The 13,874-nt window shown below is 50.7% G+C and overlaps 1 protein-coding gene across 2 annotated transcripts; it reads right to left on the bottom strand.

Moving 5' to 3' along the window:
- Positions 1–1,184: 1,184 nt before the first annotated feature.
- Positions 1,185–13,520, bottom strand: Bgn (biglycan). 2 transcript variants are annotated; one of them, XM_006527758.4, is made up of 9 exons: positions 13,359–13,486; positions 7,190–7,253; positions 6,091–6,342; positions 5,691–5,803; positions 4,960–5,173; positions 4,288–4,398; positions 4,065–4,158; positions 3,783–3,921; positions 1,185–2,522 (listed from the first exon to the last, which is right to left on the bottom strand). In XM_006527758.4, exons 2-9 carry the CDS (start codon positions 7,221–7,223, stop codon positions 2,325–2,327), a joined length of 1,155 nt encoding a protein of 384 aa, XP_006527821.1. In that variant the 5' UTR covers positions 7,224–7,253; positions 13,359–13,486; the 3' UTR covers positions 1,185–2,324. The 2 variants fall into 2 exon arrangements, with proteins under 2 accessions (XP_006527821.1, NP_031568.2); NM_007542.5 differs by lacking the exon at positions 7,190–7,253 and having other exon boundaries at positions 13,359–13,520.
- Between the last annotated feature and the right edge of the window lie 354 nt (positions 13,521–13,874).

The following is a 13,874-nucleotide window of genomic DNA, read 5'->3' as shown; positions in this document are numbered from 1 at the left end:
TTCACCTTTCTGTTTCCACCAGGTCTCCTTGCTGCTTGCCCCTCCTTACTACCAGCACGGGGACCGGATTGAGGCCCTGACTCCTGGCCTTTGGCCAGTGCCCTTGCCCTGTGTCTGCCCAGCTCAGCAGAGATTGCCAGGCTGTGGAGCACATGCCCCAGAATAGTGCTATGATGCTGCTGGGTGACATTCTATCGCTGGGCCACAACACCAAGTGGCGCCTCCCACCCCCAAAAGGAGAAACCTGGGGACATTGGGTGCCCTGGATTGCCAGGCTAGGAGGGTATAGTTGTGTGTGAGAAGCCAGAAGCTTGTCTCTGGGTGCACCTCTTTTGGCCTGTCACTCATACTGGTCTTGGTGCTCTATTTTTGCTACCTGGCTGTTGCTGTATAGGGAAGCCCCAGTTCCCATGACCTGAGCAGAAGGGCCCACTTAGCCCAGGCCCACTTCAGTCCTTTGGGGGTCTATTACTTTCCAGGGCAGCTTGTGTCCCTAGTGGGCATGCATCCATGGACCTGAACTGGAGCCTCCGTCAGGATTTAGCTGCAACTTGCTCTCATCTCTCAGGGATCTATGTAGTACTGGTGGGAAGGCAAGCCAGGTTGGCCCAAGTAGCTGTACCAATATACTGCCTAAGGCCAAAGGCTCCTCCCCTCTGCCCTTTCCTAGTGTTAGCACAGATACTAGTCATAGCCCAGACTACAACAGTGTTTTTGGCATTACTTTTTTTTTTTTTAATTCCATCTAGACAGGCAGACAGAATTCTCTCTGCTGGGGTATTGAAGCTCCCATCGTAAAAGGAGTGGGACCTACGTTGGTATCCCATAGCCAGCAGTTCCTTGACAAATGCTCTACTCTGAGAGGACAGATGACACCTCAGGTGTGGCTTGCTTTTTTGAGTCCAGCTTAAGAGCAATTGAGGCAATGGAAGGACCAAGAAAGGAGAGGAAAGCAGATAGGGCCTAGGCCTTATGTCTGGTCATTTGGGATGTGCTTTTATAGTTCTGGACCTGAGGGTGAGAGGGGCCTTCTTCTACGGGCAAGGGCAACAGTGAAGAGGAAGCACAATGATGTAAACTGGGGATGGAAAGGCAGAGCCTTTGAGGTGGCCTGAGGAGGCCCTTGTTTCACCTCTGCTTTTCTCTTGATGCCCAGTGATGTTTCAAAGAACTGGCACACAGACTCGTATTGCACAGTGTTTCTTTAATTGAGAGACAACTGACCTCATAAGCAGCACTCCCTCTTGCTGGGTGCAACTGACCATCACCTCCTACCACATCAGGGACCCAGGGGTGAGGGAGGGGACCTAGCCATCTTGGGGAGAGAGCAGGGGCCAATGCAAACTGGTTCTGGCGGCTCTGATGGCCTGCTGAGCCTCTCCAGGGGCTAGGAAGCTCCTTGATCCTCGTCTTGATAGCAGAGTATGAACCCTTTCCTGGACAAAATGGACAGGATTCTGGGCCTCCACCTTCCAGCTTCCTCCAGGGTTGGGGGGTCAAGTTCTGGGTAGGGCAATCAGGAAGATAGTTGCCCCATATTTGTTTGTGGAGGGACTGGCTAGAGACCTGTGAAGCAGAAAGCAGCCTGGGGCAGATGATCCGTGTGTGTGTGTGTGTGTGTGTGTGTGTGTGTGTGTGTGTGTGTGTGTGTTGTCAGAGAGAGACAGATACAAAGATAGAGAGATACACAGAGACAGAGAGACAGAAATAGAGACAGACAGAGATATAGGCAAGGAGATACAGAAAGAGACAAAGATGGAGAAATATGACCTAGGTCCAGAGATGGAAGGGGACAGGTCAATAACTCCAGAAGGAAGAAAAGTGTCAGGAAGCATAACAGGGTTGGAGAGAGGGAAAGATCCAGGAGTTAGTACAGCCAGGTTGTAGCTGGGATTGACAGGTAGTGAACTTGTTGAAGAGAGAACACCAGAGGATAAGGGCAGCAAGCAGAGCCCAGGAGAGCTGGAAGTCAGACATGAGCAAGGAAGAGGAGGAACACATGCCTGGATGGAACAATGGCGGTGGCAGTGTGCTCTATCCATCTTTCCTAGCCCCTCTTGCCAAAAACATCTGAGTTTCAGGATGAGCAAGAAGAAAGATTTATAGGGAGTCTCTGAGTGGACATGGTTGATGAATGTTAAATTTCAAAGGTTGAGGGGAATGGGTGAGAGGGCCAGGCCATGTGCATATATGCATGCTTAGGAGTCAGGGGGAAGCTGTGGTGGGGCAGTGAGTTAATATTGGGGAACAAAGGTGTTGCTTCTTCATCTGGCTATGTTCCTCAGAGACTCTCACCAAGGCCACCATGGTGGCAACCACTGCCTCTACTTCTTATAATTTCCAAATTGGATGGCCAGGCGGTCAGTAACGCAGCGGAAGGTGGCAGGCTGCACTTCCCAGTAGGGCACAGGGTTGTTGAAGAGGCTGATGCCATTATAGTAGGCCCTCTTGACTCCGAAGCCCATAGGACAGAAGTCATTGATGCCCACCTTGGTGATGTTGTTGGAGTGCAGATAGACAACCTGGGGGCAGAGGGAATGTATCTGAGGCTTTTGTCCAAGGATCAGTGACCCAGAGCCATCCCAATCTGTCCTAGCCTGGGTAGTTGCTGTAAGTTGTAGGCAAGATGGAGAGTAGAAAGGTCAGGCCTGCCTTCACATCGGACCCCATCAATCACTTCTTAGTGTCATTTCATAGTCACCCTTTGAAGGTGATTCTTCTCAGGGTTGAGAGGAGGGCATACCGGAGTATGTTAGTGGGTGTAAGCTCTGATTAGGGCACAGGTATTTGGCTGGACTCAGGTCAGGATGAAGGGCTCAAGTGCAGTGTATAAACGAGTGGTGAGTTGGGATGGGTGGGGTGGAGGCTGTGTTTGGTAGAATGATGCTGTAAAACAAAGCAAACTTTGATTCTGACATGATATCTGTGTAGGAAAGACAGTGCCGAGCTAGAGAAAGTATCTAAGGAGCTAAAGAGATCTGCAACCCTGTAGGTGCAACAACATTATGAACTAACCAGTACCCCGGAGCTCTTGACTTTAGCTGCATATGTATCAAAAGATGCCCTAGTCGGCCATCACTGGAAAGAGAGGCCCATCACACACACACAAACTTTATATGCCCCAGTACAGGGGAACGCCAGGGTCAAAAAAATGAGAATGGGTGGGTAGGGAAGTGGGGGGGGGGAGGGTATGGGGGACTTTTGGGATAGCATTGGAAATGTCATTGAGGAAAATACGTAATAAATTAAAAAAAAAAAAAAAAAAAAAAAAAAAAAGAAAGACTGTGCCTTAGGTTAGGAGCTCACTGGTGATAGAAAGGTTACTGGCCACTAGAGGGTGCTCTTAGCCTGGTATGGGAAGTGCTGCCCTAGAAGAGGATGAACGTGCTTTCTACCATTATGAATGGATCTGAGCTTAAACAAACAAACAAACAAACAAACAAACAAACAAACAAACAAATAAATAAATAAATAAAAAACAAAACAAAACATAAATAAAATTGAGGTCCAGAGTAAGGTTGGGAAAGACCTAGTTTGCTCATGTGTTTGGAAGCTAAGTCAGGGAAGGAGACTCCCCTTTTCCAACCACAAACACGAAGCAGACACTGTTCCACTGAGGCCTGGATGAGTACATGAGACCCAAAAGTGAATCTAGGTCTTATTCTGCTCTCTACCCTGTGCCCCTTTATAAAGGGAGACAGGAGATCCAGGCAGTTAAGAGGCTGGTGCAGAGAATGGACCTTCTACAACTCCCCATCTAGTCTTGGAGAACCAGCTCTCACCTGGAGGAGCTTGAGATCTGGGAGGCCAGCAGGCACCCGGGACAGCTTGTTGTTGTCCAAGTGAAGTTCCCTCAGGGTAGGCAGAAAACTCAGGCTCCCATTCTCAATCATCCGAATCTGATTGTGACCTAAGCCCAACCTGAAGGTAAATGAATTAGAGGTCGTCAGAGGCTGGGGGAGAGGAGGACTCTGGGATAGAGCACAGGGACCTGGGTGCCACCCTATAACCTGCCCCATTTGCTAATGGATCCCTGCATCCCCCAAGGGCTGCCTCAACCCCACCTGTACAGCTTGGAGTATCGAAGTAGGTCCTCCAACTCAATAGCCTGGATTTTGTTGTGGTCCAGGTGAAGTTCGTTCAGGGTCTCAGGGAGATCTACCCAGAAGAGAACATGCTGGGAGGTAAGTGCAGGGTCTGGGGCAGATAAAAGGCCCATTCTCTGCTCAAGTACACTGTGCAAGGCCCATCAATGCTTTTGGAGGTTGGGTATTGACACTCTCCTACCTTTGGGGATGCCAGTGAGCTTGGCCTCTGAGATGCGCAGGTAATTGAGCTTCAGGCCATCAAAGGCTCCTGGTTCAAAGCCACTGTTCTCCAGGGGATTCCCGCCCATCTCTAGGAGAGAAGTCCTGTGAGCCCTGAAGCCAATCTCCACCAAAGCCTGTTCTTTTCTGGACTGCAGCTCTGCTGATTGCTTGCTCTTCCCACTTCCATAGAAAGCAGGTTGTGAATTTGCACCGCTAACTACAAATTCCAGCTGTTCTGCATGACTAGCTCAAGGCCTCTGCCACTATTCTTGGTCTTTGGGAGTTGGGAAGCAAGAGGAAACTGTGGGGACCCAGAAAGCCATCCAACGTTTGCTGCTGTGGTGGTCCACTGCCCTTCTCCCTTTCTCTCTCAGTCCAGTCGGTGTCCTATACCTTCCTTTTACCCATATTGTTTTTTTTTTTTTCCAGAAACATACTGGTCTTTTTTAGACTATATTTGAGACTCTTTCTTCAACCGAGCCTTTATAGCCACCACAGTCTTTTTCTTCATGTCCCAAAACAAACATCTGGAACATTCTGAGGCACACAGGGCTTTTCCATGACTACATGGACCCAGCTGCCCTGGCTGAAAGAGATATCCTCTACCTGTCTCCTTTATGCCTGATGCTAAGGTACAGACTAGTCTCACCAATGCAGTTCATGTTCCGGAGCCCGCTGAACACGCCCTTGGGCACTTTGCGGATACGGTTGTCATGGATTCGTAGTTCTACCAGGGAGCTGGGCAGGTTGGGAGGAATCTCCACCAGGTGGTTCTTGGAGATGTAGAGTTTTTGCAGCTTCCGCAGAGGGCTAAAGGCCTTCTCATGGATCTTGGAGATCTTATTGTTTACCAAGACCAGGGCCTAAAACGGGGCAGGCAACCAGGGTGAGCACCCCAGCCCCCCACTCCACCTCCCCTCTCCTCTGCCTCCTGAACTTGCTACTGATGGCACTTGGGAAACATCTGAACCTTTAATGGTCTCATGGAGATCAGTATGTGTTGGTGAGTAGAGTGTAGGGCAAGGAGCTGAGGTTAGCTCCAAGCTGCCCTGGTAATGCCATCACTGCCTAGCATACTTTGCTAGACAGTTTCTCTAAGAGCTATGATGGAATACACTTTCTGTGTTGTTCAGATGAGTCAACAAAACGTAAAGATTTCTGTCAAAAAAAAATGGGACCTGACAGATTTCGTCTTGTACCCATACATATAATGCATGGTTTTGGGCGTTCTCATTACAGCCAGCTCTAGACTTATCTCAGGACTCCATCGGTTCCCACCCCTCTTCCCAACCTCATTTGTGAGTACCCTTCTTCCAAGTCATAGGAACATCAAACTCCTCCTGGCTCCTCAGAAAAGGCAGGAGGCAGGAGGAGGCTTACGTAGAGGTGCTGGAGGCCTTTGAAGTCATCCTTGCGAAGCTCAGAAATGTCATTGTTCTGCAGGTCTAGCAGTGTGGTGTCAGGTGAGATCTCCTTGGGCACAGTCTTCAGACCTGGGGGCCAGCATCATCACCAGCATAAGCCTGGCTCATCCAGTCTGTTGTCACAGCTGGTGTAAAGGGGGTGGGTACATACATGCATATGGACACACACAGACACTGGGAGAAATGCAGGGACTCTGAGCACCCTCATACACCTCAGCCTGTGGTGACTCAACCTCCCCACTCCTACAGTTTTAAACCCATCTCACAGGGTAGCAAATGTATTCTTTTTAGTAAGGGCTCCCAGGCAGGGCCTGTGCTTCTCTGTACACTCTTAGCCTAAGTGCTTAGTGACTCACCCAAGTCAGAGCACTGAACAACCCGCAGGTGGCAGTGGCAACCGAAAGGACACATGGCACTGAAGGTAGGTGTGACAGAGTCCAGGTCGGGGACACCTGAAGTGGTGTCTGAACCTGAAGCCTCCTCATCATTCATCATGAGCAGCCCATCATCCAAGGTGAAGTCCCAGAAACCCTTCTGCTCAAAGGGCAAGGCCTGGCTCAGGGCCAGCAGCAAGGTGAGTAGCCACAGGGGACACATGGTCAATGTTCCTGGGAGCAAAAAGTGAGAAGAGCTGTAGGTTAGTTTATCCTCCCAGCAGTAGTAGCTAGGGTTCTCTCTCTCTCTCTCTCTCTCTCTCTCTCTCTCTCTCCCTCTCCCTCCCTCTCCCCCCCCCTCTCTCTCACACACACACACACACACACACACACACACACACACACACACACACACACACACAGAGAGAGAGAGAGAGAGAGAGAGAGAGAGAGAGAGAGAGAGAGAGAGAGAACACAATATTTCGACCTTAACCAGGGATGGCTAGATGGGAGCAGAGAGAGGGAGGAGGTGTGGGTAAGAGGCGCCAGTCAGGGTAGGAGTGCTGGCTGGCCAGGAGGGTGTCTCTTTCCACTCCCCTCCCTTTCCTGGAAGGACTTGGTTTCATTTGGGCAATGAAATGTCTTTGAAATTAGCTCAAGGCTGCCTCCCCACGAGTCAGCCAGAGCCCGCTTCACTGCCTGAGGTTGGGGGTCAGTGAGGCCAATTGGAGGCTGAGATGAAGCACAGCTATTGGCCCCACAGGTTACCCCTTCTGAGAGTGAGCCTGGAAGATTTGGATGCTATTAGTTTAACTGGGCAATGAGTGAGTCACCCCCTTCACTGCCTGAGTCCCTCCACAGTGCCCATGTTGGTCTGAGAAGGCCCAGAGGCCAAGGCATGAAGTGGGAGAAGAGAGAGAGGAAGATGGGGATGGGGGGATGGGAGGAGGGGAAATAGATTCTTCAATGCTGTAGCAGCATCAAGCAAGGGTCCTGGGAATTAGGGGATCAACACTTCATATCTTCCTTCCTCTCATTTCCCAGGACTCAGGGTGCAAAAGTTCCAGGCTTCCATATCTACCTCTACTCCCTCTTTGTGCCCATGGACCAGGCATCCTGGAGAAGATCTCAAGGAGAGTAGATTGCTGCCAGAGAAACAGGGCAGGGTCAGGCTTGTCTGTAGGCCCCCCAGGCGGAGACAGTGTGATGGGGGTGGAGACTCTTCATTGCCCGAGCCTGCCCCAGCACCCACATCTCCTGTTTCTTTCTCCTGCATTCCACCACCCAAGCAGTGTGTAGTCTGCAGGACAAGGCCAGAGCCCTTGCTTCTTTTACCACTCCTCTTTGTCCAACTCCATGGCAAAGGCTCAGGGTATTTTAGTCACTTCACCTCATTTGCTAAATAGGGAATCCATGGTGGTCTTGATGGCCTCCCAGGGATGGATGTCTGGGGTTGCCCTGGTGTAGGGGTAAATAGGAAGTCTAGCCTCCAAAAGGCTTAAAGCACCCCCAGCTCAAAGAGTCCTCTTATAGAGCACATGGTGGTGGTGAAATTGGGGTATTTGGTGCTCCATCTGGGATAAATAAGCCTTCCGAACTCAACTGCTAGAGGCAAAAGTGGAAGGAACCCAGCTGACAAGGGGGTTATGCTGACTGCTTGCTGCTTTGAAATTCTTAGCACCAGCAGAGGTGTGTGTGTGTGTGTGTGTGTGTGTGCATGTGCGTGCATTGGCAGAAAGGGGAGGCTGGGACATCCTGGTTTGGTTAAACCTAGGCACAAGCACTGCCCATCTAATGGCTGTCAGCCCCAGAAGAAATCTCACCCTGTGTTATTGCTTAAAATGCCCTAGGTTTGTGTTGTGTGTGTGTGTGGGGGGGGCGGGTATTCACACACACAGAGACTGAAACCCAGTGATTTTCATGGCCTTCCCTGGCTCCCATCTAATACCAGTGGCCAGAAAAGCCTGCACGGAGGTTAGAGCAAAGCTGCTTCCTGGAGAGAATAGAGCAGCCTTCCTGATCCTCAGAGGTCACACAGCAAAGTAGGGGACACAGACAAAGGCTTTGCTCAATCTCTTTGGTGACTCCTGAGGTCAGGAAGTCCTCAGCTGGAGGAGTGTCCAGCCTCCCTCATTCTTTCCAAGTAGTCTCCAGATGCCCACCCAAGCCTGGCCTAGCAAGACATGGGATTCCCCCAGAAGTTCTTGGCCCAAGGGTACCTAGAAAGGTTAGTTCTCCCTCAGCCTGGAGCATCCAGGACAGGGTGGGGATCTTGCCCAGGGCAGATGGACCAGAAAGCCTGAGAAGAAGAGCAGAAGCATCCAAGACCAGATAAAAAAGGTTGAAGGGAGGCCAGAGAGCAAGATGGAAGGGCAGGGAAAGAGTGAGGTGCTGCTCCCAGCCCTCTGCACTGACCACTCTTCTGCCTGTCTCCTCTGCCAAAGCTGCTATCCTGCAGGAAGAAGAGTCAGAACTAGAATTCTGCTCAGCTGAGCTACAGCGACCCACAGTCCACCGGCAGAGGCAAGATCAGGAGAGATGATATGGATTGGGGATGCAGTTGGACAGAGGACCATCTGCGTGGAACCAACCCAGATGCTTTGGAACACAGAATGGCCTGGAAATCACCACAGGGCATTCTTTTCCTAGACACGAATCTCCCCGGAAGCCTTGTGTAGCCCTCAGACACTCAGGACATGATATATATATATATATATATATATATATATATATATATATATATATATATATATATATATATATATATATTTTGTGGGCACTGCAGCCTTTTCAGATTAAAAGCCTCCTCCACCCAAAGAAAGGAGCTACAGGACCCCAGGTGGGCTTATAAGACTAGATTTGAGGGGAAATACTGTAGGGATGCACAAAGGACTAGGAGAGTGATACAGGGGAGATCCCAGCCCGTTGTCAGTTCCAGTCCAGGCTCAACCTGGGGTAGGAGGCTCAAAGCCCACGTAGAGGCAGGGTAGAGTTTGGCTGCTTTTTCAGGGTTCAAGGCTTGAAGGGTGAGGGGTCAGGCAGGTTTCCCAGTGCAGCCTTCATTTACACTCAGAAAACTGGCACTAGACTCAGTACCCATATTCTGCAGGGAAGAGGGCATGCCAAATACAGAGCCCACAGAAGGGGATTCCATCAAATTAAGGGAAGACTTTCTTGGTGTCTGTACCACCAGCAGCACCACTTTATGGATGAGAGAACTGAAGCCTACAAAAAAACGAACTAGTTGATTTCTCCCAAGTCTTCTGTTTACAGAGTCCAGCTTTGGTCACTCTAGGGTCTCAACATTCAGTCTTGCTGCTGGGCCATGGATGAAGGAAAGTCTGAGTCTGTAGGTAAGTAATGCAGTGAGTCAGGAGGTGGGAAGAATCATCATGTGGTGTGTTAGCGACAGGGGGTGCTGTGGATAGTCTCACATGCCTCCCTTTTTCAATTCTCTCAAACTGATGATCCCTCCTCCCCATACACCGAGAATGAAGGCAAAGTCGCAGTCGGGAAGAGGCACTCTGTGGACAGACCCTTGAAGACTTATAAAAAGTTTCTCCCATTCCACTTCCTCCTGTTACTGGCGCTTCCAGTCCTTAGTTTACCTTTTATGGACTCTTTGGCTATGTCCTTATGCTCTATCAAAGTGAGCTCTGAGCTTGCTGGGCACCAGCTCCTCAGAGGAAAGGAAAGAAGTGGTCATCGTGGTGAGCTGAGCTTGGTGACCACAGGTTGAACAAGGGAAAGGACTGGGCTTCCTGGAGCTTGTGCCACCACCCCAAATAGGGCCCTCCTTGTCTGCCCCTCTGAAAGCCATGTGTAGTTCTCCATGCAGGATAGCTCTGGGCAACAGCCAAGCAAGACGTGCTGGCAGTCTCTGAGAACATGGAAGGGTTGTGCCAGGCATTCAGGCCAGGCCAAGGGCGGCAGGGGCAAGGCTTGAGGTCTGGCAGCTTTTAGGAGCTTGCCTGCAGATGTGGAGCTGGAAGCTGCCAAGGAGCAGACACGGAGGGCAGTCTCAGCAGCCTCCTCCTGGGGCATTGGGCCTTGCTGAGCAACCCTACTTCAACTCTGATAAATGGAAAGCGCTGCCTTCTACCAAGTTGTGCAAGGCTCTTGGGACTGTGTAGGTGAGGAAATGTGTGAGAGACAGGAGACATTAGGCACTGTTTTTCCTTTCTCTGATCACCAAAGGTAAACTTGTACCTGGCCTGCTTCCTGCTTTCTTCTATGGTCATTTAGCTCCAGCCTAACACTTGAGTGTCAAAGAGAGGGATGGGATGTGTGCCTCAAGGTGAGCAGAATCTTGTTGGCCAGGGCCAAATCTTACTACTTGTGACTGTGTCACTGACAGAGTAGCTGGGCAGTCAGGTACAGCTCTCCACCAGAATTGGGGGGTGGAATTTACCTGAATGAGGTGCCTAGGATCTATAGAGAGGTACTGGGTCATCAAGAGAGAGCCTTCTCTTCCTCATTCCTTGCCCTACTGACAAACTTCTGGAAAGGAGCCAGACAGCAGATAATCCTGATCAGTTGGAGGTACTAGGTTTCCTAGTCCCCTTGCAACTGACCCATATGCCTGTCCATCTCCTCCCACTTACCAACAAAGTGTGAGCTCCTACTCACCATATGCTGGAATTTTCAAAGAACAGGAGGATGTCGTTACTTCTCAATGGTGGGAAAGGAGTCTTGAGTGATTTTTTTTTTTTTACCTATACCATTCCTGGTTACCATGACAATGTTAACAATGATAGGTATCTAGTAGGCTCAGAGAATTTGTCCCAAACTCTTGCCCATGGCCTCACAGTTAGGTAAAATCAGGTTGTGATGTCACTGTGGCTGTCTGTCTACCTGTTCATCCCAAGCCCCACTCCTGGAGAAAGAGTAGCAAGGCAACAGGTTCCAGATCCCAAAGATCCCCCTTTCTGCTCATGTCTTGGGGTTCTCAAACTCTTTCCCCAACACCAGGTTCTCTACTGCTTGCTAGGAACTCTGGCTAGAATGGGATTCAGCCTTATGCATTCAGCCAGGAAGGGCCAAGATCATCTTCAGTCTTCCAGGATCATTCATTCACACTGCCCCTATTCCTTGGTGTGAGTGAGGTCCTGTGCTGGGGTGTCTCTCTACAACCAACTGACCTCCCTACAATGGAGAAGACCTGCTGCCAGGACTGTTGGAATGTGAGGCCCCCACTAGAAAATGGGTGGGGCATTTGAGAGCAGGGACAAAGGAGGAAGAGCAGGAGGGAGTCATGGTGGGTGTGGAGGTAATGGGGGGGGGGTTGACAAGGAAGCTTCCTTGGTATTTTGGCCTCATTAGGGAGGCATGCTGAGAATCTGTGGACCAAGGACAAGTGACTCCTGGGACAGACTTATGGTACTCTGTTTCTACAGGGAGAAAAAGTGAAAGACCATGGTGGATGAGCCCAGGCAAAAGGGAGATTGGAATGGAGTCTAGTCCCCATCCCATCCCAAAACAATGTGACAAAAAACAAGTCTTCTGGAGAGTATCCCAGTGCAAATTGTCAAATATAGCCTCATTACAAATCTCTCTTCAGAGGATTTGATGCTATGACTGGAGGACTATAGAATATTGCTGAAAAAAGCTCTTTCTTACCTCCACAGCATCCCTTTCCCTTCTATTCCACCATGTTGCCAATCCCCCAACAGCATAGGATTTTAGAGGGATTGAAAAAAATTTTTGGTCAGTTATAGCAGATTACTTGACATGATGGTCACTGGCTGGCATACCCATCTGGGCTTCTAAATTCTAAACTCCATGGTTCCGATTCACTTTGCATGTAGTAGGACCTTGGTCCTTGTTCTGGGTAGGGAAGAGAAGCAGTGGTAGACTCAAGTCCTTTGGGGTGGAGAGAAAGTCAGTGTAGGAGTGGGCCAGAGAGGCCCAGCTGCCACACCCAGGCAGCCAGCTGGCTATGACGCCCTCTCTACTGCCTGGATCAGAGCCTCCTCATGCTGCCTTACCCTTGTGGCTTAGAGGCAGACCCACATCCTTCTATCAGTATATCCGCATTACCTGTCCTCAAAGCCCCCCCTCAACCCCGGCTTTAGCCTTCAGCAGCAATACACAGTCATGTTTTACACAAAGCAACCATGCCCACCCACAAGCTCTCCTAGGGTGTAGGTGGTACAGGCAACTGATTGCATGTCCAGATGCCAGCCCTTAGGACTCTTGCTAGCATAGGGAACATCTTAAGTGTGTCTCAATTTCAGTCATTTCAAGGCAGAAAACTGGCAGACTAGAGAGGCAACAGCTCCTAAACATGAAATTGGAGTCACCCAGGTGCCCTTGGCCTAATAAAGATTTCCTCTGCCTGCCCTACCTACAGCTCTGGACCTCTTATTCTAGGTACTCCAGTCCGCTAACCTTCACCAGACTTGGTTAATGCCCAGTTGACTCTGTCTGTCTTGCTTCTTCTTCTGAGTCTCTTGACAGGCTCCTCAGGGCTCTAAGCCACGTTTTCTTCCTGGAAACATGGCACAATTTCCCCATTTTCTACCCCCATCCCATCATCTGCCCATTGTGCATCTCAGCTCAAGAGGAAGCAGAACATTAGTCTATGGTGAGTATGGAATATTAGGGCAAGGTGCCTGAGGTGTGCCTGGGAGCACAAGTGTCTCTGACTACTCCAAGGGGAGACTGTGCCAATGCTGAGTTTTGCATTGGCTCCATCCTCCCTGACCTGGCCAGGTGCCAAGACCCCAAGAAAGGCTGAGCTGGGAGAGCAAGGCTAGCAGGAGTGAAGGGTGTGCCTGGGCCTTGCCATGAAGGGATAGGACTATGGGTAGAGCTTAGCCATCCACCCAGCCCTGCCTCAGTGCTCTGGGCAGCACCCTGGGGGAGCTCCCTGTCCATCCCCAGAAGCAGAGAAGCAACGCATAGGTGAGCTTAGCAACTGGGCACTGTCAGAGAGGAAAGGGAAAGGAAGGGTAGGAAGAAAGTTCAGGGAAGAGCGTGGGGAGAAGAGGCAGAAATGTGGTGTTGATGAAAAGGACACAAAGCCTTTGGTGGGTGCCCTGGGGGAATATAGAGAGCAGCAAGGAGACAGTGGAAGTATAGACACTGGGGCGGCAAGACTAGATGCGGCAGGGCTGGTGTGGAGACAGCAGGATTGCCAACATCTTTGGCTGATGAGGGTACAGCATAGCCAGAAATGAAGACAGGGAGGACAGATGGAAGTCTTTGTCGAGAGAGTGGAGTCAGTTCCCGGCGTGAGCAGGCCCTACCTGGGGAGGGACAAGCAGCCAGGTGCAGGCTGCTTAGTTGGTGGACTAGGTTGTCAGGCTGTCGGTTTGTCTGTCCGTCAGGGCCAACCGGGAGCAGCTGCTCGCTCCTGGGCAGTTCGTGGAGAGAGGGAGACAGAGGCGGTGGGAGGGAAGCTAAAGGCTGGGCGGGCGGGCCGACAGGGAGGGGACGGGGCGGAGAGGGAGACAAGAAGGGAGGGGGCTAGTGGAGCAGAGAGGGAGAAAAGGGGGGAGGAAGGGCAGCTGGGAGGGAGGGGGCAGGCTTCCTGCCCCCCCTGGCAGCTTCAAAGGAAGCAATTTTCTTGTAGACGGCTGGTCTATGTGGCACCCCTCCCCCTCACGCCCCCCACCCTGGCCCCTGCCTCAAGCATAGTTTGAAAGAACACACATTCACTTACTTAGGGACAGACCCTTGGTGTCTTTGGGCAGACAGTCTCACAGAGTCAAACTTTCCACTATCCAAAAGGGGACACTGAGGTGCTTGCTGTTGTGGGGCTA

Source organism: Mus musculus, chromosome X (assembly GCF_000001635.26).
Source record: "Mus musculus strain C57BL/6J chromosome X, GRCm38.p6 C57BL/6J".
Taxonomy (NCBI): Eukaryota; Metazoa; Chordata; class Mammalia; order Rodentia; family Muridae; genus Mus; species Mus musculus.
Note: the sequence above shows the minus strand (reverse complement) of the source record. Positions and strands in the feature narration are given on the sequence as shown.